This window comes from Scyliorhinus torazame, chromosome 16 (genome assembly GCF_047496885.1).
Source record: "Scyliorhinus torazame isolate Kashiwa2021f chromosome 16, sScyTor2.1, whole genome shotgun sequence".
Classification (NCBI taxonomy): domain Eukaryota; kingdom Metazoa; phylum Chordata; class Chondrichthyes; order Carcharhiniformes; family Scyliorhinidae; genus Scyliorhinus; species Scyliorhinus torazame.
In genome coordinates this window covers 150,709,170-150,734,525 of record NC_092722.1, presented here as the reverse complement: position 1 = coordinate 150,734,525, position 25,356 = coordinate 150,709,170, and the positions used below count along the sequence as shown (strand labels likewise).

Below are 25,356 nucleotides of genomic sequence, written 5' to 3'. Positions count from 1 at the left end.
GTAACGGAGGCCTAAATTATCGCATGCGGGGTGCAGAGGAGCATTTTGCTCCCTCAGACCTTACAGGGAAAGCATAGAAAAATATTAAAAACATCTGATTTGTCTTGCTGTGGTGAAAACTTAGTCCGAGAGAAAGTATTTTGGCCATCTTATTTTCTTTAACTACACAAAGAGTCCTGCTGGTTTTGGGCAGATGTCAATGTGTTATGGGCGAGGTGTTTTCAGAACCCCAAAATGTATCATGGAGTTCAACCAACCTCTCCCTTTAATGGATTGCTGCTTTTGAAGCACACGGCCTGTTCCCCAGGTGTGATATTACAATTATGGACACGTGGCTTTTAACACAAAACAATGTTTATTCTATGAACTCAACTTAACCTTTTAAATAAACATTGGATCCCTTAACACCCCTTACTTCAAAGATAATCCCAAAAATAATACATTAAATAATCCCTCAAAATGATCCTTCAAACATCCAAAAGGCTTCAAAACAGTAACACACCAGGTCACAGTTAATACATATTTTCTGTTGGGTGGCAGAGATATATCAGCTTAGTTGACTTCAGCTCCAGCACCTTGCTTTTCTTCCTGCAGCTCTCTGGAAAAACACAGACACACACAAGCTGCTTTTTCAAGCTGGCTTTCTCCCTTCAAGCAGCTCACAGCAAACCAGAACTTCTCAAGCTGCTGTCTCAAACTGCCTTTCTCCTTTTAAGCAGCTCACAGCAAAAACAGCCAGGCACTTTTAAGCTGCTCTCAGCAAAACCAGCCAGGCACTTTTCAGCTGCTCTCAGCAAAACTGAAACCAAAAGCAGAAGTGTGCTCAGCTCCCCCCCAACCTCTGACATCACTTCAGTAATATGATCAACTCCATTCCTTAAAGGTACATTAGTTAAACATCCATTTCTTAAAGGTACTCTCACATGACACCTCCCCATAAGAAAAAAAAATAAACCATCAACTTCAAGATGGTTTCATTTTTCACTTTTGCACCATCCACTAAGAAATGCACACAGTAAAAATACTTTTGTTTCACAAAAAAAAACACACGCAAACAGGCGTAATAATATAGTCCATTTTTCTTTGCTCTTCTTCCTCCAACCGAAATCCTTCTCGATTGACAGTCTCTTTGAACAAAGTCTCTGCACGATCCATCCATTCCTCAACTCCTCGGCATTTTTCTTTAGAATCAGATACTTTAGTTCAATCTGACCACAGAGTCCCTTGCAATTCTCCAATACAGGAACATTGGTGATCACAGCTTTCAGGCAGTCAGATGCCTGTTGAAAGTCTGCTGTCCATTGAAATTTTTGACGTTTCTTTAGCAAGTCCATCAGTGGAGTAATCACGCCACAAAACATTTGCACAAAGGTTCGATCAAATTCATTCATGTTAAGCGATCGCATTGTCTCCCTTCGTCTTGAGGGTATCAGAAACTCCTCAAGGAAAGTGATTCGGGCTTCTCCAAATTCACTTTCGGCTAGGTTCATCACCAAACCCGCCACCTGAAGTCGATCGAAGCACTCCATACGATGTTTTAAATGTTCTTTCCATGTCTGGAAGTTGGAAATAAAAGCAGATTGCCCCACTTTCGCAATGCAATCCTTCAAACGTGGATTAGGATAAGAGTCCGTTTTTGTAACTGCATTCACCTTTCGATAGTCCACACACAACCATTGGATACCGTATGGTTTAGGTACCATCACTATGGGTGAGCTCCATTGGCTGCAACCCACTTCAATTATGCCATTTTTAAGCATACTCTCAATCTCTCTGTTAACCTGTGCCAATTTTAAAGGATTAAGTCTATGTGGATGTTATTTGATAGGAACAGCATTTCCCACATCTACATCATGTATAGCCATTTTAGTACTTCCCAATTTATCTCTACAAACTTGCCCATGTGATATCAATAACTCTTTCAGGTCAGTTCGTTTTTCCTCTGGAAGGTAACTTAACAATTCATCCCAATTTTTAAGAACATTCTCATTTTCCAATTTAATTTGAGGTATGTCAAATTCACAGTCATCTGGATTTGGTTCGTCACTTTGAGTTAGAATCATTAAAACCTCCTTTTTCTCTCCTTCCCTTTCAAAGTACCTTTTAAGCATATTCACATGACACACTCGGTGAGTCTTCCTTCTATCTGGTGTTTTTACCACATAATTCACCTCACTTAATTTCCTTTCAAGCTAGCTTTTAAAGGCTCACCTATCACTGGTAACAACACTAAAACTTTATCCCCCCTGGCAAAACTACGAACTTTGGATTTCTTGTCCGCTACCTGTTTCATCACATTTTGTGCAACTTTCAAATGTTGTCTAGCCAATTCACCTGCTCTATTTAGAACATAGAACATGGAACATAGAATTTACAGTGCAGAAGGAGGCCATTCAGCCCATCGAGTCTGCACCGGCTCTTGGAAAGAGCACCCTACCCAAGGTCAACACCGCCACCCTATCCCCATAACCCAGTAACCCCACCCACCACTAAGGGCAATTTTGGACACTAAGGGCAATTTATCATGGCCAATCCACCTAACCTGCACATCTTTGGACTGTGGGAGGAAACCGGAGCACCCGGAGGAAACCCACGCACACACGGGGAGGATGTGCAGACTCCGCACAGACAGTGACCCAAGCCAGAATCGAACCTGGGACCCTGGCGCTGTGAAGCAATTGTGCTATCCACAAGGCTACCGTGCTGCCCCACGTTCCCTAAACCTTTAATCGTTCCCTAAAATTTGACACATAATCCAATAGTGTAATTTCCGATTTCTCACCTACCAATTTTTCCTTAATCAATTTAAGTGGTCCTCTTACCTCATGACCAAAGATTAGTTCAAAAGAACTAAATTTGGTTGACTCATTAGGTGCATCCTTAATTGCAAACAATACAAATGGGATTCCTTTATCCCAAACCTCTGGATAATCTTGATAATACACCTTCAACATTGTCTTTAATGTCTGATGCCACCTTTCTAACGCTCCCTGCGATTCTGGATGGTACACCGTTGATTTAAATTGTTTTATTCCTAAGCTATCCATAACTTCTTTGAATAACTTTGAAGTAAAATTTGATCCTTGATCCGATTGAATTTCTGTAGGTAGTCTATATCTAGTAAAGAATTTAAGTAAACTCCTCCACAATCCTTTTAGCTGTAATATTACGTACTGGAATGGCCTCTGGAAACCTAGTAGACACATCCATTATAGTCAAAAGATATTGATTCCCACTTTTGTTTTAGAAACCGGTCCTAAACAATCAATTTGGATCCTTGTAAAAGGTTCCTCAAATGCTGGAATGGGTATTAAGGGCGCTGGTTTTATCACTGCTTGAGGTTCCCCTATCACTTGACATGTGTGACATGATTGACAAAATTTAACTATGTCTTTATGTAGTCCAGGCCAATAAAAATGTTTCTGGATTTTAGCTTGAGTTTTCCTAAATGACCTCCCACTGGTACCTCATGTGCAACTCGCAACACCTCCTTTCAATACCCGACCGGCAATACTACTTGATGAACTTCTGCCCACTTTTCATCCGCCTGCATATGTAAAGGTCTCCATTTTCTCATCAAGACATCACTTTTACGGTAATAACACCCTGGTATACTCTCAGATTCCTCTTCCGTATATGCTTTCTGATATATCTGTTTTATTTCTACATCTTTCTGTTGTAACTCCACCAATTTTCCTGAACTAAAAATATCCACCTCATCCTCCACCTGTTCTTGTTCTTTTTCAACCATCTGATCAAAAATCGTTTCTCATAATTGCACTTCAACTTCATATTCACTCTTTGATTTCTCCTCTTGTCTTAACCTGTGACTTTGCGACCTTGTTACTACACAATCCGGAAAAATCCCAGGATATTCATCCTTCAACCCTTCAGTTGCCTGATTTTCCACTGGCGCATCAACCACAGTAGGCATCACTCCCACCTGCGATCCAGCTATATCATTACCCAAGATAAACTGTATTCCTGGACCAAATAGTTTATCTATTACTCTACTACCACTTCACCACTCTTCACTGGACTTACCAACCTTACCTTATATAATGGAACGCTACTCCTCTCACCCTGAATTCCACATATCACCACCTTTTCTGGCAACATTCTTCCCAAACTACTTAATTCCTCATCTCTTACCATTAAATATTGACTAGCCCCTGTATCTCTTAAAATTGTGACTTCTTTACCTGCTCCTCCTGATACACATGAGTAAACTTTACCCACACAAGTAAATTCTTTAAAGACATCTGGCACCTTCTTAACAATCACTTCTTGAACAGGCTGTGCAATCATTTGCACCTCCTTCGTTTCCCTTGGGCTTTCCTTTACTACTCTAATAAATCCCACTGTCTTATCCTGTTTTACCACATCAGCCTTCCCAGTGCTTTTCTTCAACCACCAACACTGTGACTTTACATGGCCTTGTTTATTACAGTGAAAACATTTGAAACTTTTCATCTCTTTTCCACCGTCCTGGATTTCTTTTTTAATCTGAGGTACACTCTCGTTATTGTCTCCCATCAGATCACCCTTCCCTTTACCACTTGAGTTTTTCTCATGTCCCCAGTTTCCATCCCTCACCGGCTGAAACTGATGTTGGAAACCAATCTTTGATTTATGAACTAATTCATAATCATCTGCCATTTCTGCTGCTAACCTCACAGTTTTAACCCTCTGTTCTTCCACATGAGTTCTCACTTCATCAGGAATTGAATTTTTAAACTCCTCCAAAAGTATAATTTCTCTGAGAGCTTCATACATTTGGTCTATTTTGAATGCCCTTATCCACCTATCAAAATTACTCTGAGCCTTTCAAACTCCATGTATGTTTGACCAAATTCTTTCCTCAAATTTCTAAACCTTTGTCTGTAAGCTTCAGGCACTAGCTCATATGCACTTAAGATGGATTTCTTCACCTCCTCATATGTTCCAGAAACCTCCTCCGGTAGTGATGCAAACACTTCACAAGCCCTACCTACCAGCTTTGTTTGAATCAGTAATACCCACATGTCCTGTGGCCATTGCATTTGTTTAGCTACCTTCTCAAATGAAATAAAAAAGGCTTCTACCTCCTTCTCGTCAAACTTTGGCAATGCTTGGACATATTTAAATAGATCCCCACGACGTCTTTGACTATGACGCTCTGTCTCATTATCCTCACCCATCTCCTCCAACTGTACGTGTCCCTTTGCGTCTGCCAATTTTAACTGATTTTCACGTTTCAGAGCCATTGTCTGAAGTTCAAACTCTGTCTCTTTTTCCCTTTCCTCTCTATCTCTTTCTTTGTTTCTTTCTTCTCTCTCCTTTTCTTTTTCCTCTCTATCTCTATCTCTTTCTTTTTCTATCATTGCATATTCAAGCCGCTTTAATTCTTTTTCATGTTCAAGTTGCTTTAATTCTTTTTCCTGTTCAAATTACTTAATCTGCAACTGGAGCGTTGCCATATCTAATGAGTCAGAATGTATCACAGGCAAATGTAAACGCGCAGATACCGCGTTAAGTACCTCATCTTTTTGTATTTTGCTAGGGAGTGTTAACTGCAATGCTTTTGCCAAACCTAACAGCCTGTCTTTACTCTCTGTCCGTAAGGTATCACGTGTTACCGCGTCCACCCCCAAAAACTTCTGAGCCTCTGAAAGAGCCATTGTTCACAACACTCTTAAACTTGTCCACTTAAACTAAAATACCACACCAGAAAAACAACAATCCTTCACTGTCTTTAAGTTCACAAAAGCCAATCCAATAGATAGACTTTTATCCCCCTCGAGCCCCCAATTGTTATGGGCGAGGTGTTTTCAGAACCCCAAAATGTATCATGGAGTTCAACCAACTGCTCCCTTTAATGGATTGCTGCTTTTGATGCACCTGGCTTGTTCCCCAGGTGTGATATTACAATTACGGACATGTGGTTTTTAACACAAAACAATGTTTATTCTATGAACTCAACTTAACCTTTTAAATAAACATTGGATCCCTTAACACTCCTTACTTCAAAGATAATCCCGAACATAATACAACACTAAATAATCCCTGTTCCTTCAAACATCCAAAAGGCTTCAAACCTTCAAAACAGTAACACACCAGGGGCGAAATTCTCCCCCAACGGCGCGATGTCCGCCGACTGGTGCCAAAAACGGCGCCAATCAGACGGGCATCGCGCCGGCCCAAAGGTGCAGAATGCTCCGCATCTTTGGGGGCCGAGCCCCAACATTGAGGGGCTAGGCCGACGCCGGAGGGATTTCCGCCCCACCAGCTGGCGGAAATGGAGTTTGTTGCCCCACCAGCTGGCGCGGAAATGCGGCGCATGCGCGGGAGCGTCAGCGGCCGCTGACAGTTTCCCGGCGCATGCGCGGGAGCGTCAGCAGCCGCTGACAGGTTCCCGCGCATGCGCAGTGGGGAGAGTCACTTCCGCCTCCGCCATGGTGGAGGGCGTGGCGGAGGCGGAAGGGAAAGAGTGCCTCCACAGCACAGGCCCGTCCGCGGATCGGTGGGCCCCGATCGCGGGCCAGGCCACTGTGGGGGCACCCCCCGGGGTCAGATCGCCCCGCGCCCCCCCCCAGGACCCCGGAGCCCGCCCACGCCGCCAGGTCCTGCCGGTAAATACCAGCTTTGATTTACGCCGGCGGGGCAGGCAATTTCTGGGCGGGACTTCGGCCCATCCAGGCCGGAGAATTGAGCGGGGGGTCCCGCCAACCGGCGCGGCACGATTCCCGCCCCCGCCCAATCTCCGGTACCGGGCGGGGGGTCGGAGAATGACGCCCCAGGTCACAGTTAATATATATTTTCTGTTGGGTGGCAGAGATATATCAGCTTGGTTGACTTCAGCTCCAGCACCTTGCTTTTCTTCCTGCAGCTCTCTGGAAACCCACTGATACACACAAGCTGCTTTTTCAAACTGGCTTTCTCCCTTCAAGCAGCTCACAGCAAACCAGAACTTCTCAAGCTGCTGTCTCAAACTGGCTTTCTGCTTTTAAGCAGCTCACAGCAAAAACAGCCAGGCACTTTTAAGCTGCTCTCAGCAAAACTGAAACCAAAAGCAGAAGTGAGTTCAGCTCCTCCCCAACCTCTGACATCACTTCAGTAATATGATCAACTCCATTCCTTAAAGGTACATTAGTTAAACATCCATTTCGTAAAGGTACTCTCACATGACAAATGCCACATGAAATTCTCAACTGGTCATCTCCAGGTGATTCCAGGATAGCCTAAGCAGGTTGGCCAGGTAGGTTGGGTTGGATTGATATACCTTTGTATTTTCCTTTCCAAAGGTTCCTTCAAATGCATATCTTGATGGTCAGTTAATAATAAGAGAATTGGAAACTCGATTAATTTACAGCTCGGGGCACTGAAATCTATTTTTCTACTGAATTCTGAAAATTACAATTAGCTGTCAATTGCTTCAGTGCATTAAATAAAGCAGTTTCAATTCTGGGTGGTCTGTGACAATTCAATCATAAATTATAATTATGTGTATTCTTTTGCGATCATTAAGACTTGCCTAAAGGTTTCATGCAGTTGCCTCCCAAACTCAATTAAATGTTGTAGAGTAGGACAATCGAGTCCCAGCAAAGCAGAAGGAAAGTGTGAGGCCCAAAGTTAAGTTGTGCAGTGAAGCACACTGAAAGCCTGTTGCTAAATATGATTTTCTTTCATGGACGTGTAAACTGAGGTGTGTTTTAATGTGATCAAACTTATTTCATATATCAAAGCCAGCAAAGAGAGGACATTTTCAGACCATCAGTCTGTTATTATCAGACTCCGCTCTCTTAGAGGTCAAACAATTATGTACTAACTTATTGCACGCTCAAGACTTCCATTTCACACCAAATTTCTCCCCTTCCTTCCTCTCTGTAGATGCAGATAATTCCAAAGCATCACACAGCCTCAATATTCGCACTATTATTCCTGTGTGAGCTTTGACAGTGAGTGTTGGAAGAGCATTTGACTATGCTGGGTGAGGGGCATCACAATCTAGTCCATCTGATGAAGGAGCTACGCTCCGAAAGCTCGTCATTTCAAATAAACCTGTTGGACTTTAACCTGGTGTTGTAAGACTTCTTACTATGCCCACCCCAGTCCAACACCGGCATCTCGACATCATAGTCCAATCCAATCCACATGTATGCATTTTGGCTGGGGTCACTGGATAATGATCAAGAGCAATGCCTACTTTTTCTCATTCTAACCTAACGGCACCTGGGCCAATTATACTGCAACTACTACCACCTGCTTCCCTCTTTGTGATCAACAGATTGAAGTGGTTGACTAAACCTGGGGTCTGAAAGTTTCATTTATTCGTTTAATAAACTCACCCTTTCAGTAGGTTTTTAAAAAAATTGGGTGGGATTTTCAGGCGTGTTTTCCTGTGGTGGAGGTGCCTTACCATTGGCCGCTGGCAGGATCTTCCGTTCCCGCCGATGTCTACAGCGTTTTGCATGGTTCGTGCATCCCATCGCCGGGAACCCACCTCGGGATGGAGGTGCGGGGGAGGATGGGGGGGTGGGGGGGTGGGGTGGGGGGAAGGGTTGCCTTCAGCGGGACGGATGAATTCCACTGGCAGGAAGGGTTGGAAAAACCTGGCCACAATGTCCTGGGAAAAACTATGCTCAATTTAAGTGATGACTAAAATATATCTTTGTGGGAGTAGAAAAATTCCAGCTTCATTGTGTGAAACAAGCACGGTGAAGAGCACATAATGCTCCAGCAGTGTGCTTTCTCAATATGCTAATTTAAATAGCTTCTCTCAGGCAAGGGAGAATGTAAACGTTTTGTTTCCCACAGTTGGTGAATATTTTCCTTAACTATACTTGATTTCCAGCTTATTTTCTTTAACTACACACATGGTACTGAGGAACATGGTTTAACATTTTAACATTAAAATATTCCAGTATGTTTTTGTTATTGAACATTGCGCACACCAGTACTGTGTATCATCCTTGAATCGGGTACAGTCTATAATATCAAATCGATTTTTCGATCATATCGCTTTATCCAGTAACAGTAATGGGGTTTGATGCCTCTTACCTGCAATGTGAGCAATTGCAATGCAGTTTTCCCACACACAGTGTTGAGCTCTGATTGATTAATCTCAGTATCTTCACCTTGAGTAACAGTGGGGGATCCTGTTGTGGACTTTGCTATCATGCTGAAGGCGGGTTTTTTTCTTTCCTCTCTCACCGTGTCTTTCAGCTTTCCATTTAATTCAACATAATTGTTGTGGAATGCTATATCAGCTGGAATGAAAATCTCTCATTAATTCAGGCAATTGCTGTCATTGAATCTCTAACGGTGAACTCCAAACTGTTTTACATACAGAATTGTTGGCGTCAGAGGATGCACTTCACCATGGAAAGGAGAATTCAACTTTTCTTTTAATAAATGGTAAATTTCAATATCTTGCTCAGATTTGCCCAGCATTCTAAAAGTGTCACATTTATTTTTCAGATAAACAGCAGCACTTTATCTTTTGCTGGCTGGTTTCACAAGTTTCCTCAAAACTGTTTCTGGGGGGAGAGTTGGGGGGGGGGGCAATGAGGGTGCAGGAGGACACATTGTGGGAATTTTAATTTGAAGGTGCATGTGTGGAGGAGGTTTTAAAACTGGAAAAAATGTCAATACATTGAGATGTTGCCTCCAATCCACCAACTTCCACATTTAACCTGTCTACATTTGGGCTGCTTGGGTTCAACTCCCTTGGGAGTGGAAGGTATGGAATGGTTTTGCTCAGTGGGCTAGACAGCTGGTTTTTAATGCAGAACAAGGCCAGCAGCGCGGGTTGAATTCCAGTACCAACTTACCCGAACAGGCACCGAAATGTGACGACTAGGGACTTTTCACAGTAACTTCATACTTGTGACGATAAAAGATTATTATTATTAAGCTGCCAATAACATTGATAATCACTCAGTTACAGAAATAATTCAATTGACTTTCAAATGTAATGCTGCATCCACGGGTTTCCTGCGTTCCCTGAACACTCAACAGTGAAAGCAAGCTGAGACACCGTGGCAACTGAGGAGGCTGAACAAAACTCAAGGAAATACTGCATTAAATATTCTGCTCTTGCAACTGCTTTCTTGCCTGCTGGTGAGAAAGGGTTTGTTCACAGATGTTTTGCTGAGAAATTACTTTCTACATGCAGCAGGGACTCTGGCAGTAAGTGACAATGGTGGGGGAAGAGCACTGTCAGGGGAACTGGTCCGTCCCTGTGGGCCCCGCTCTAAGGAAGCAATGTTATTGGCAAGTTGAGGGAGAAAGCCAGGTGCCATAAGGCGAGGGAGAAAGCAGCAAGGACCGTCCAGGACTTGTGAGTTGCAATGTGGCAGAAGCCAAGGCTATGAATAGGGTCGATGAAGCCTCTGATGGTGGCAAAAGAACTAAGAAAAGGGGAGCAAGGCAGCAGCAAGGAGCTGGAGCAGCAATTCCCAGACTGGTGAGGCACTGCGTCGAGGAGCCGAGGCCACAAGTAGGATCAATATTTCGAGCATCAGCCATGAATATTCACAGTAAATAATCTGTTCCTTGTGTTAAGCTTTCATTTGAGAATTTATACAGTTTTGATGCCGGTGGAATAACAGATCCCTATATTATGACCTTCATGCAGTCCATGTGCTTAAATCTCACATTACACACTTTGTCAATTTCTCAATTTTTTCAATTTTATCATGGTCTTAGATTGGACCTTAAACAAGGCAGCAGCCCCAGCGCCAGCCTCCTGTTCAGAGGTGTTTCGCTGGACAGCAGAGAAGGAAAGGACAAAAATGGGATTGTTTGCTCAGCATTTTGAACAGAGTACTAACACGCTGCATTTTATTTACCACATGATGTCTTTTGTTGGCTAACTTCATTGTGCATTGGTTTCCTCACACAATTACCTGTGGATGAACACATTGGTCCCAAAACCCAAACCTCATCCAAAACCCATTCACTTAGAGTTACAATCAAGGCCAATTGTAGGAAGTACTTTCAAATCACTCTAGATCAGGGCAGAAGAAAAAATCTTTTAAGCTGGAAATACACTAAGTATGAATGGTTGGAAAAACACAGTTGCTATTCCCGTACTAGTATGCAACCACTCCTGGTATCATGATGTGTTGGGTGTTCTGGATCACGTACAGGTCACCAACACTTGAAGTAGTGCAACACTATTTTATTAAAAGGTTGACTATTTAAACATACTTGAACTGTGGGTAAAAAAGATACTAGCTTTAACTAAAGACCTTTGCCTTGTCCTAACCAGTTGATGCACTCAGCACATGGTGAATGTCTGTGTTGCAGGCTATGAGCTCTGTGCTCCTAGCTAGATGCTACTCGAATGAGTAGGAACTCTGATGCCCCCTGCCTTTATAGTGTGTGTGCTCTCACTGGTGATTGGCTGCGGTGTTGTGTATGTTGATTGGTCCTACTGCGTGTCCATCAGTGTGTGTCTGCTCCATGATATACTGGTGTATATTATGACAAACATAAGGATGAGAATTATAAAATTAAGGTGTTGCTGAACCAAGAGCCAATGTATGGCAGTGAGAACAGGGATGATCAGGAGATGGAACTTGAAAAATCAACATTGTAGGTCTGTGACCTTTTATCAAACCAGAGATTTGAAATGCTATCTCTGGCCGAGGACTGTGCGTGCAAAGTTGGGAGATCCCCTGGGTCAGAGAAGCTAAAGTTTAAAAATGTCCGCTTGCGGGAGGAATGTCGGCGGAGGAGGAGTGTGGGGGGGTGTGAGGGGGTGTGGGGGGGGGGGGGGTGAGGGGGTGGGGGGGGGTGGTCGCAGGCTTAAATTTGAGTCAAATTGTGCAACCCTGGAAATGAAGAGGGTTTGAAGGCAGACTTGGCGCAAGTTCAGCAGCACAGACATGGAATATTTTATTAAGGTATTTGAAATTTTTTATAACATAAACAATGACATCAACATGGTAAAATAAACATTTCCCCCCCCCAGTCCAATCTTCACGCACATCAACCAAACAACAACAACCCCCCCCCCCTTCGGAATACTGCATCTGCTGACATTTTAATTTTCCCCGAGAAAGTTGACGAGCGGCTGCCCCCTCCGGGAGAACCCCAACATTGACCCTCTTAAGGCAAACCACATTTTCTCGAGACTGAGAAGCCCAGCCATGTCACTAACCCAGGTCTCTACACTCGGGGGCTTCGAGTCCCTCCACATTAACAAGATCCGTCTCCAGGCTACCAGGGAAGCAAAGGCCAGAACGTCGGCCTCTTTCGTCCCCTGAACTCCCGGATCTTCCGACATTCCAAAGATCGCTACCTCCGGACTCGGCACCGTCGTGTTTTTAGCACCGTGGACATTGCCTTAGCAAAATCCTGCCAAAACCCTCTAAGCTTGGGCATGCCCAAAACATGTGGACATGATTTGCTGGGCTTCCCGCGCACCTCGCACACCTGTCCTCTACCCCGAAAAACTTACTCATCCTAGTCACTGTCATGTGTGCCCGGTGGACTACCTTAAATTGTATCAGGCTAAGCCTGGCGCATGATGATGAGGTATTAACCCTGCTTAGGACATCCGCCCATAGCCCTGCCTTTATCTCTCCTCCTAGCTCGTCCTCCCACTTGACCTTAAGCTCTTCCACCGGAGTTTCCTCCGCCTCCGAAAGCTCCTGGTAAATATCCGATACCTTCCCCTCTCCCACCCAGGTACTGGAAACTACTCAATCCTGCATCCCCCATGGTAGCAACAGCAGAAAGGCCAGCACCTGTTTTCTCAGGAAGTCTCGCACCTGCAAATACCTAAAACCATTACCTGCTGGCAATTTAAATTTATCCTCCAAAGCTTTCAAGTTGGGAAAGCTCCCGTCTATAAATAGATCCCCCATCCTTATAATTCCTGCCCTTTGCCAACTCCGGAACCTGCCATCTAGCCACCCGGTACAAATCTGTGGTTATTATAAATCGGGGTCCAAATCGATGCTCCCTCCACTCTCATATCTCCTCCATTGCCCCCAGATCCTCAGTGCCGCCACTACCACCGGACTTGTGGAGTATTGGGCCGGCGAGAACCTCTGAGGTGTTGTTACCAATGCTCCCAGACTGGTGTCTTTACATGATGCCACTGTCGTGTTATTCACCCTGGGGTAACACGGACTGCAACAGGATGCAGATGAACAGTAAAGCATACACCAAACGTAGGCGTTGGTTTATTGATTTACATACGATTTATTGTAACAATGCACACAGCTGGCTGTGGGTTGACAGTCTACTACTCTAAGTGTACTAACTCTAACTTACTAGACCAGGTTAGCTCTGATCCACGTGTAGAAGGTGCTGACTGATATATACACCCTGACTGTCACTACAGTTATCACCAGTGGAAAGAGACGGAGTACTGGTGCCTTGTGTGTTTTATAGTTGGAAGCCCCACTCTGGTGTTCTGTCTGGTGATTGGTTGTGTTCTGTCCTGTATGTTGATTGGCTAACCTGGGTGTCTGTCACTGCCTGTTTTTACCTCATGATGTGCATGGGTGCATATTATGACAGCCGCCTCCATCTGCTCCCATGCCTCCCCCTCCCCCACTATCCACTTCCTAATCATGGCTATATTAGCCGCCCAGTAGTAATTGCAGAAGTTCGGCAGCTCCAACCCGCCCTCCCTTCGACTGCGCTCCAGCAACACTTTCTTCACTCGCGGGGTTTTACTCGCCCACACAAAGCCCAAAATAATCTTATTCACCCGCTTGAAAAAGGCCTTAGGGATGAAGATGGGGAGGCACTGAAAGACAAACAGAAATCTGGGGAGGACCGTCATTTTCACGGTCTGTATCCTCCCCGCCAGTGATAGCGGGAGCACGTCCCATCTCTTAAAGTCCCCTTCCATTTGTTCTACCAACCGGGATAGGTTTAACTTGTGTAGTACATCCCATTTCTGGGCCACCTGGATTCCCAGATATCGCAAGCTCTTCCCTACCATTCTAAGCATCAGCTCTCCCAGTCTCTTCTCCTGTCCTCTTGCCTGGATCGCAAACAACTCGCTTTTACCCATATTCAATTTATATCCCTAAAAATTGCCAGATTCCCCAAGATTCGGATAACTTCCCCCATCCCCTCCAACGGGTCCGAAATGTACAAGAGCAGGTCATCTGCATAGAGCGAGACCTGGTGCTCCACCCCTCCCCCGAACCAGCCCTTTCCAGTTCCTAGAAGCTCTTAACGCCATGGCCAATGGCTCTATGGCCAGAGCAAACAGTAACGGGGAGAGGGGACACCCTTGCCTCGTCCCTCGGTGTAGTTCAAAATACCCCGACCTCGTACACACACTCGCTACTGGTACCTCATAGAGCAACCGCACCCAGTCAATAAAGACCTCACCAAACCCAAACCTTCCCAGCGCCTCCCACAGGTAATTCCACTCCACCCAATCAAAAGTCTTCTCCGCATCCATCGCTACCAGCACCTCCATCTCCTCTCCTTCTGAGGGCATCATAATAATATTTAGAAGCCTTAAGTTGTCTGCCCTTAACTATTCCGGTCTGGTCTTCCCCATCACCCCCGGGACACAGTCCTCTATCCTTGTGGCCAGTATCTTAGCCAGCAGTTTGGCATCCACATTCAGTAGAGAAATCGGACTGTGTGACCCGCATTGCTCCGGATCCTTCTCCTGGTTCAGGATCAATGAAATTGAGGCTTGCGACATTGTTGGGGGGAGGACTCCCTTCTCTCTTGCTTTGTTAAATGTCCTCACCAGCAGTGGACTCGATATCTCTGAAAACGTCTTTTAGTATTCCGCCTTGCCCGACTGCATGCCCTCCAGCCCCTTGATTATTTCCTCAATCTCAATTGGAGCTCCCAGCCCCTCTACCAGGTCCTCCTCCACCCTCGGGAACATCAACGGATCCAGAAATTGCCTCATCCCCTCCATCCCAGCCGGGGGTTCCGACTCATATAATTTACTATAAAAGTTTTTAAACACCTCGTTCACCCCCGCTGGGTCCAGGACAGTATTACCATCTCTCCTCTTTACTTTACCTATCTCCCTAGCCGCCTCTCTTTTCCTGAGCTGGTGCGCCAACATTCTGCTTGCCTTTTTCCCCGTACTCATAGATCGCCCCCTTGCCTTCCTCAACTGTTCCACTGCTTTTCCTGTGGTCTACTGCCCAAACTCCACCTGTAGCCACGTGTCCGGGGCCTCTGAGTATCTCCTGTCCACCTGGAGTATCTCCTCCACTAATCTATCCCTCTCAGCCCGTTCCACCTTTTCTCTGTGGGCCCGTATCGAGATTAATTCCCCTCTGATTACTGCCTTCAAAGCTTCCCAGACCGTCGATGCAGAGACCTCCCCCGTATCATTTGCTTCCAGGTAGTTCTGGATAGACTTGTTAATCCGCCCACAGATCGCTTTAGCCGCTAGCAACCATACATCCAGTCTCCACAGTGGGTGTTGCCCTCTCTCCACACTAACCCGTAGATCCACCCAGTGCGGGGCATGATCCAACACTGCAATGGACGAATACTCAGTATCGACCACCTTCGGTATTAGTGCCCTGCTCAGAACACAAAAGTCGATGCGAGAGTATATCTTGTGGACGTGAAAAAAGGAAAACTCCTTCATCCTCGGCCGTGCAAACCTCCATGGGTCAACTCCCCCCGCATCTGTTCCATAAAACCCTTCAATTCCTTTGTCGCAGCCGGCCTCCTCCCTGTCCTGGATTTTGACCGGTTTCCATTGAGCTGGTAACATACAGTCCGGAAAGTCGTAATTTAATAATTCAAGCAGGCTTACATTAACATTGCAATGAAGTTAATGTGAACATTCCCTAGTCGCCACACTACAGCGCCTGTTTGGGTACAAGAGTTCAGAAGGTCAAATTCACCTAATAAGCACATCTTTTGGAACTTGTGGGAGGAAACCGGAGCACCCGGGAATCGAACCTGGGTCTCTGGCACTGCGAAGCAACAGTGCTAACTGTAACAATATGTGTATTGTAAGGAATACACGGGTTACCAATTTTATATTAATACTTCTCACCACCAGATGGAGATAAGTAGCAGTTATATAAATATCATGTGACTGCTCGCATTCTGGGAGAAGGTGTTTAGGCATGAGATAGATTAATTGCATAGTGTAGAGTTCTGTAGATAGAGATATTGTATAGTTTAATTTAGTAACTTGTACCTTGTGACTTGTTCGAATCTTATTTAAGTACTGTAAATAAATCAGCTTTGTTCAGTAACTCAGCTTGATGTTTTTTGTATAACACTACCTTCTCAAGACATCCTGATGGACACAACAGTGAACGTCACACAAACCACTGTGCTACTGTACTGCTCTGTAATTTGATATGGATCTGATGTGATATGATCAATACTAGTAACCATTTGTATCTTATTGTACTGATCTGGTCACGAACAATAAAATACTGTGCATCAATTAAAAAGTGTTAATATGTTTGAACTGGTGCTGGCTTGGTTTGTTGAAACACTGACATATGAGGCCTGAGTTTAACTCACTCAAAACCCATTCTATGTATATGAAGTGAATCCCCTCAGTTCAGTGCAACCAGTTTATTTCAGTTTGTGTTTAGCATTTCCACTTGTGCTCCAAAAGTCTTCAAATTCTAGTTTGTGACATTAGCATTCGAGTACATGACATGCTTGTTTGACTTTCCTCTGCCAGCTATTTTAATTGAAGTACTGACCCATTTCTTCAAATTTGTTAATGCTTCCATTAGAATAGGGAATAGAAATGGTCATTCAACCATGTTGAGCATTGCTATGTGAATAGCACAAGTAATAATTTATACTGCCTGAGTCATTAATCTGATGTATTTGAAGGTTTTGAGCAAAATGAAGCAGCAGACTTTTACTGATGAATAAAATATGACGGGCTGTGGAAGCCAATTCGGCCTGAATTCTGCATTTAAGCAGTTAACTCCCGAGGAATTTTATCATTTCCACAGCCTGCCCACTAACTGCGTGTCAAATTTCCACTGGCTCCATTTGAACATGTTAAAGCGAGAGCCGGCGATGAAGGAGCTCTGGGTTTCTTGGGGTTGGACTGCTGTGGTGCCTAACTAAATTGGACACAGGTCAGCAAGATGTAGTGACTTAAGGGTCAGCTGCCTGAAACACAGATTTCTGCAGGTTACAAATGATTTTTCAAAGTGCTTTGGGATTTAATTTCCCATTCTGCTGACAGCTCTAATTCAGTCTGCTCCTCACTGGACCAAGCCAGAGGCAGGTTCATACCTCCACAACCCCCTTTCATCCTTACCCTCCTGCAGGGTTTCTCAGCAGAAGGTGTGGCATTTCCAATGGGGCTCAGGTTCTTCTGCTTTTTCAGGATGCGGACTGAGGGTCTGAATTATGGGCGGCGATTGACAGTTTATGCTCTACAGAAGGATTATGGAAGAGAGGTGGCCCTCATCTCTTGTCAGCTTGTTCCTTGGCACTTGGTATCATCTCCCATATCCCACTGCAGGGGGCGCTTCGAGGCCTTCCATGTGTTCCTGCCCTCTTTAGTACCACAGAGCTGCGGCTATTGGATGGCTTGGTCCTCATCATCTTTACCATCAACATTATCTTCCTGCTGTGCTGCCCAATGCAATTCTAAATCTGCAGGAAAGAAGATGGGGAGCTACAAATTGGTGAGCATTAATTGGTGGGATAAGGAAACGATTATGGTTGTGGAGTGCTTCATGAGATGTCAGAGCGACAGTTTGAATGCTTAGACAGTAATGTGTGAGTAATTCTAAGTGGGGATTCCCCTGCATTGGCCTGTCTTTAGCAGGCATTGTGTGCCACTGTGTCCTGCAAGAAAACTGAATTCTTCAGGCTAAGGCCAGCAGTTGAGGGGTGTGTGTCACATGGCATGATTGAGTTTAAGTTGGATTTGAAAATGAACAGACTTATGAAACATGCACATATCTCCATTAAGAGATTTTTTTTCATTCTTTCATGGGGTGTGGGCATCGCTGGCTAGGCCAGCATTTATTGCCCAGAGATGGAGGTGGTGAGCTGCCATCTTGAATCGCTGCAGTCCATGTGATGTAGGTACATCCACAATGCTGTTAGGGAGGGAATTCCAGGATTTTGACCCAGTGACAATGAAGGAACGGCGTTATATTTCCAAGTCGGATGGTGTGTGGCTTGGACTGGAACTTGCAGGTGGGGGTGTTCGCTGTATCTGCTGCTCTTGTTCTTCTAGGTTGCATGTTTGGGAGATGCTGTCGAAGGAGCCTTGGTGAGTTGCTGCAATAGAACTTGTAGATGGTACACACTGCTGACATTCTGCAGCGGTGGTGGAGGGAGTGGATGTTGGTGGTTGTGGATGGGATTCCAGCCTAGTGGGCTGCTTTGTCCTGGATGGCATTGAGCTTCTTGAGCTTTGGTGGAGCTGCACTCATCCAGGAAACTGGATAGTATTCCACCACACTCCTGACTCAATGCTTATACGGGCTTTGGGGAGTTAGGAGTGGGTTACTGGCCATAGAATTCCCAGCCTCTGACCTGCTCTTACAGGCACTGTATTTATGTAGCTGATTCATTTCAATTTCTGATCAATGGTAACCCCAAGAATGTTGATATTGGGGGATTCTTGGATGATAATGTCATGATATCAAGGGGAGAGGCATTTTAACAGCCCAAGCCTGAATGTTGTAAATGGGCACAGACTGCCTTAGAATCTTGGGAGTTGCGAATGGTGCTGGAAACTATGCAATCATCTGCATACCATGAGGAAGGTTATTAATAAAGCAGCTGAAGATAGTTGGGCCTAGGATCCTACCCTGACCTGCAGTGATGTCCTGGGATTGAGATGATTTACTTCCAACTATCACAACAATCTTTCTTTGTGCTCGGTATGACTCCAACCAGTGGAAGGTTTCCCCCTTGATTCCCAATTACTTCAGTTTTGTTAGGGCTCCTTGATGCCACACTCAATCAAATACAGTCTCGATAGCAAAGGCAGTCACTCTCACCTCACCTCTTGAGTTCAGCTATTTTGTCCATGTTTGAACGAAGGTTGTAATGTGGTTAGGAGCTGAACGGCCTTGGCAGAACCCAAATTGAGCGTTATTGAGCAATTGTTGCGTACAACACTTTCTTCTTAATTGGTGCAGTATAACAGGAACCTAATTTCAATTTACTTTTCTCACAATTTTCCATCTTTAGTTCTCCTGGAAAAACACCATTTTGATAATAGATTTTTAGGTCAGAATTCCCATTGTGAATTCCTGCCATAACTCCAGCATATGGTATGGAAAATCAGGTGAGGAGCCATTTTGCCAAATCTTCACGTTCCTCTGTTACTTCCTGGATTTTTGTTTGAAAGTGATGTCAAATCTCATATTGCTCCCACAATAAATATTCCTGACATAAAGTCCAACAGAATATCCAGGAAAAACATATTCCAATTAAAGGTTAATGAAAGAAGATTTTCATATTACATACTTTTTGTTATTAATAATGCCATAGCAACACTGAATGCTAGAAATACTGGATCACTCCAGGCATCTAGCATTGTTGTGACGGGTGATTTAAAATTAAGCTGATCATTTATCTGATTGGCTGGTAGAGGGGTCTTACTGGGTGCATATTGGCTGCTGCATTTGCCAACATGCAAGTAATTCATGGGCAGCAGACCACTGAGAATGTGAAATGTTAAATAAAGTTTAAACTCTTCTTTCTTTCTTAATGCCCATGGTAATTTGTTAATTAGATGTTGCTTCATGTAATTTCCATCAAACAAATTATCGGAACAGGGTGGCCCTTTCAACCCTAAGCAGCAACCACAACTTGCATTTAAATATATTCTCTAACGTAGCAAAAAGCCCCGAGCCACTCCACAGGAATGTTATCAAACAAAATGTGACATTGAGTCGCATGAGATATTAGGACAGGTGACTAAAATTTTGGGCAAAGGGATATTTTTAAGCAATGTCAAAGGTTTCTAGTGTACAGCAATGATATTTTGCCAGTATTAAGCATACAAGGTTGCATTTCCATTCATAGGAAGAAAAGAATTGTTTATGGGGTGATCCCTTGTCACTGGCCACAACAGACTGGTCCTGACTGGAAAATCATAAAATTAATATCTTGAAGAGTAACCTTCCAGAGTGAAGCAGCAGAAGTTCAAGTATGGTAAGAATGACATGAGATAAACTGGAGTGGAAATGAAGATGGCAGAGGCCAAAGTGGGGAGATTTGATATGAAGCACTTCACACCCAGATGAGAGAACCATGGGCTCGATACTCCATTTGGGAGACTTTGGGCTGGATTCTCCGATTCTGAGGCTATGTCCCCACGCCGGCGTGGGAACAGTGGCGTTTTACGACTGAATGGCGCACCACGGCCACTGATCCTCTGTTTGGCCGGAGGCTAGCATGCCGGCAGGGTAGAGCACCCGGCTCTAGCTGCCGATACAGCCCGTAGAATTGCCGGGTACGTGGCCGCGTACGCGCATGGCGGCGGCTGTACCATGCTACGTGGCGGAGGTTGCTCGTGGACCCGGCCTGTGAAATAGTGCCCCCGCCCCCCCAGGCCGGCTCGCGTGCCCCGGACTAGATCATAGAATATACAGTGCTTGGCTCAGATATTAGATGCCGGGAGATCCCTCTTCCAGGATGTACCCACCTTGCCACACCTTGCGAGATCTCGCGAGATATTAAAATGTGAATCCCACCCATTGTGGACGGGATCACTTTCTGGCAAATCTGCAGATTAGAATGAGACAGCTAGTCTCACTCTAATATGCATTCCGAAGTGGCAGCATGGTCGCACTGCTGCCTCACGACGGGGAGGACCCGGGGTCAATCCCAGCCCCCAGTGACTGTCTATGTGGAATTTGCACGTTCTCCCTGTGTCTGCATGGGGCTCACCCCCAGAACCCCAAAAGAAGTGCAGGTTAGGTGAATTGACCACACTAAATTGCCCCTTAATTGGAAAAAAAATTGGTTCTCTAAATTTATTTTAAAAATGTGCATTCCCGAGATCTAACCAAGGCATGGGACCTCAGGCAAGTGCAGTTCAATGCTAATCTCCACAAATGGGGACCAGGCAGATCGACACTGGTGGGGCTCTCCCAGGGGATTGGAGGCCCCCCAGGTGTTGCCCTCTGGGCAGATTGGCATGCTGACCCTGCTGATGCCTCCTGGCCACCCTGGCACTACCAAGGTGCCCAGGTGGCATTGCCAGCTGGGAGGAGCACTGCCAGGGTGCTAGCCTGGCACTGCTAAGCTTGCATTTTCTGCACTATGGGGCTCGGGCCCGGGGGTGTCCTGTTGTGGGGGCTTGAGGGCCCCGTTACAGATGAGTTGGGAATTGGGGAGGGGTGGGGGGGTGGATTCGGGGTCTGCGTCATGGAGTCGAGAGATCTGGATGCCATTTAAAAATGGCTTTCTGACCTCTCCTTGCACTGGGCTCCAGCTAACGGTGCTCCTCAGTGCAGAAAACGGGACTAAGTATGGCCTCAGCCTTGCATTCCTCACTGAGTTCCCTGGTCTACCCGAATGGCCGCCGTTCGATAGCGTGGTGTTTCTCAGCTCTCCGAGCACCGGGAAACACCCAGATAATCGCATGCTCAATGAGACTCTGTTCTCATTCGTTAGATCGTGCCCTTGATTTCTGTCTGGACTGCTCTCTAGTTTCCAGGCGATGGTCTCTGTAATGAGGGGGTCTCTGGTGGGGGACTCTCTTATGGGGGATCTCTAGTGAGGGTCCCTGTAATAGGAGGGTCTTTGGTGAGGGTCTCTCTTATGGGGGGGAGGAGGGGGGTTTTGGTGGAGGGGGGCCCCAGATTGACTATGGTGGCAACTCCTGAGGTTAGCAAACATGGGACCTGCAATGGCAAACATTGGTCCAACCAGGGATGTATGCCAGCGATTCTCTTATCTAGAGATCTAGAAAGGCAATGCTGGGGGCCCCCTTGCATGTCCCAGGATATTAGTGCTCACATCTATTAGATTCTCCAGGATGATCTGCTGTTGCAAGGACTCTGGAAGAAAACAGCAGAGCTGATAGCTTACAACGAGTGAATGTCTGTCCAGGTGCATTTAAAATGCTACCAGGACCTTTAACCCCATGAAGTAAGTGCGGGGCGGGTGACTTCCTGCCTTTTCCACCATCAGGTTTGTCAAACTCCTAACTGATGAGTAACTAATGAGCTGAAAAGTGGAAGTTTCAGTTCAGCGAGATCATGCTAACTTTCCCACCTGCCAGCACTGTGTGTCTATTTCTTTTTCCAGTCTGTCTAGGCCCTCCTGAATCTGTTTTTATCCTCCACTCTTTATACTACATTTCTGTGTTTCATGCCATCTGCAACCTTTGAAGTTATGTTTTGTTTTGGTTATTAATATATATTAATCTGGATGCGCAGCCCCTTTAAGGGGGTGGGCCTGGCGGACCACATGACTGGCTCGAGGACAATGTGCGGGAGCCACGAACTTCGGCCAATAGGGAGTTTGTGCTTAGCCCTGGGAGCAGGACCCCGGACAATGTGGATCAGGGAGCCAAAGAGAGAAGACCCAACCTATTGCGTTCTGTGCCTGTTTATACAAGCCTTTCCCTGTCATCAATAAACACCTTTATTACTACTGGAAGCTTCCAGTCTGTTTCTTCAGGCACCATATTAGCAACAAAGTGAAAGGTTCGGTCGCAGGCTGCAGAACTTCATGATTCGACTGGGAAAGGAGAAGCAATTGGAAAGGGAAAGAAGGATAAACGAGAGTCGGGAACCATTAAAATGTGAGTCAAGATTTAACAGGGAACTGGACCCTTTTGACCAAGGGACTGAAGATTGGAAGTACATTGAACAGCTCTGCTATTTTCTTTACCGTGAATGAGATCACAGGGAAAGACAAGCAGAAGGTGATACTTCTAATGGTTTATAGGCCCAAAACGTTTAATCTAATTTGGAATCTCACGTCCCCAGAGACACCTAACTCAAAGACCGTTGATCAGATAGTCAAGTTGGTCAAAGAACACTTTAATTCAAGGACCTTGATTACCTTCCAATGTTATAAACTTAACACCGTGGTTAGGGACCATGAAGAGTCCATTTCAGCCTTCATACCCAGGCTTCATGAGTTCACTGAGAACTGCAAGTTCAGGACTGCATTTAGTGATATTTAGTGCGACCGATTGGTTTGTGGGACCCATGACTTCAATATTCAGAAGAAACCCCTGGCTGAAACTACCATAACATTGGAAAAAGCGATTGAGAGAGCTCAGCTGATGGAGTGCACTGAAATAGCACAACTCAGCTCCACAGCAAGGCTGAAAGAGAGGTCAATCAAGTGTGGGGCGGTATGTCTGCGAGATGCATGGTAGGATCAACAGACACAACAGAGAACTGGACATGGTCCTCAGACTGGACCGGAGTCAAAGAACCCAGAAAAGGACGGGGCAGCAACCCAAGACAGAGGTGGACAGCTATTGTTTGAAGGGGGACCATCCCCAAGAGAGCTGCCATTTTCGGGAATTTGTGTGTTTCTGGTGCAATTGTAGGGATCACATTCAAGCATGTTGCTGCGCAAAGCAAAGCAGGACAATATTTAAAAAAAACAATAGCAGCAGCATCCACAGCGCCAATGAACATACTTCATATGGATGCTAAAGAAATTCAGTATGTCTGCATCGACTCTCTCAAACTTCCACAGAGAGAGTATCCTATCCGGCTGCATTACAGTTTGGTATGGCAACAGCTCGGTCCAAGATCGCAAGAATCTGCAGAGTGTGGTGAACTCAGCCCAATGCATCACTGAAGCTTGCCACCCTCGCATTGATTCTGTATACACCTCCCGCTGCCTCAGGAATTATCAGCATTATCAGAGACCCCTCCCACCCAGGCATTGCCTTCTTCCAGACCTTTTCATCAGGCAGAAGGTACAGAAGACCCATACATCCAGACATAAGAATAGCTTCTTCCCCACGGCTACAAGACTCCTCAACGACTCCCCATTGGACTGATCTATTCCCTGTAAGAACACTATTCACTACGCCTTATGCTGTTCTTGCTCATGTATTTGCTTTGTTTGGACCCTTGTTCCACACTGTAACCAATCACTATTTGTCGATGTACTATTTGTAAATGTTCTCTGTTGATTATTCTTTTTGTCTACTGTGTACGTACTGTGTACGTTCCCTTGGCTGCAGAAAAATACTTTTCACTGTACTTCGGTACATGTGACAATAAAATAAAATAAAATAAAATGAAATCAAAAATCATAGTGGAAAAGACCTCTGAAGAGGACCATGCAATGTATCGTATGAATGCAATTCAGTTGAATAAGACGGCCCCAACTGAAATTGTCCTGAAGGTGAACAGCAAACTTCTGAAAATGGAAGCCGACTAGGGCCTTGGTGACCATTGTGGGGGAACAGACCTTCAAGAATATCCTGATGGGACTCAACCTTTAAGTTTGAGCAGCACCACAGCCAAGCTTCCCAGGAAACCCTGAAAGCCTTTGGGACCACCAGCACACCATGGCTGAAAAGAGCAAGGGGCCCATCTGCTCTTGGTCGTCATGTGAGGGATCAGATGCAGCATCATGGGAAGAGACTGGCGACTAAAGATCAAACTCAATTGGCTGGAAAATGTTGTAATTTCCAACAGTGTCCTTCCAGATGTCCTGAGGACATTTTTCACAGTGAACTAAGCCAGATTAAGGTGCCAAAGCCAAAGTCTATGTCGATCTAGATTTGTCACCCAAGGTCTTTAGATCCAGACCAGTTCCCTGCATCAGAAGTTGATGCTAAGTTTAAGAGGTTAGAAGAGCTGGGTATAAACAGAACGGTTCAGTTTTCTAAGTGGGCATTTCCTATAGCCCCCGTTCTCAACAGATCGTTCAATAAGAATTTGCGGGGGACAACAAACTACCCATAAATCAGGTTGCCCAGATGAATAAGTCCTTGATTCCCTGGATCGAGGACCTCTACGTCAAGTTGATGGGAGGCCTCACCTACTCTAAGTTAGACCTCGACCAAGCATACCCTCAATTAGAATTGGATGAAGAGTTCCAATGTTTGCTACAATAAACACCCACAAGTGCCTATTTCCGTGCACAAGGCTACCATTCAATGTTTGCGCTATTTTCCAGCTTATGATGGAAAACCTCAAAGGAAATCTCACAGTGATGGTTTATCTCAACAACGTTCTAGTCACCTGCCCCACCCCTGAAGTGCACATGTCTAGCCTCGAGGAAGTGTTAAGAAGGTTTTGGGAAGTGGGGATCTGCCTAAATCGCGATGCAGGTACATTTCAGGCCTCAAAAGTGACATCTCAAGGATTTTGCGTTGATGCGATAGGGTTCCATCCGTTGAAGGTGAAAGTGAAGGTGACGTCCGAGCACCCACAAATGTAAGCGAGCTCAAATTTGTCCTTG

General features: G+C 45.2%; 1 protein-coding gene across 4 annotated transcripts in view; it reads right to left on the bottom strand.

Annotated features, from left to right (window-relative positions):
* The window catches only part of c16h10orf90 (chromosome 16 C10orf90 homolog), a 343,392-nt gene that overhangs the window by 108,628 nt on the left and 209,408 nt on the right, over positions 1 to 25,356 (bottom strand). For all 4 annotated transcript variants that reach the window (XM_072479205.1, XM_072479208.1, XM_072479209.1 and 1 more), the window contains exon 6: positions 9,040 to 9,248. In XM_072479205.1, coding sequence (XP_072335306.1) covers positions 9,040 to 9,248 — 209 coding nt within the window. The remainder of the gene's footprint in view (positions 1 to 9,039; positions 9,249 to 25,356) is intronic.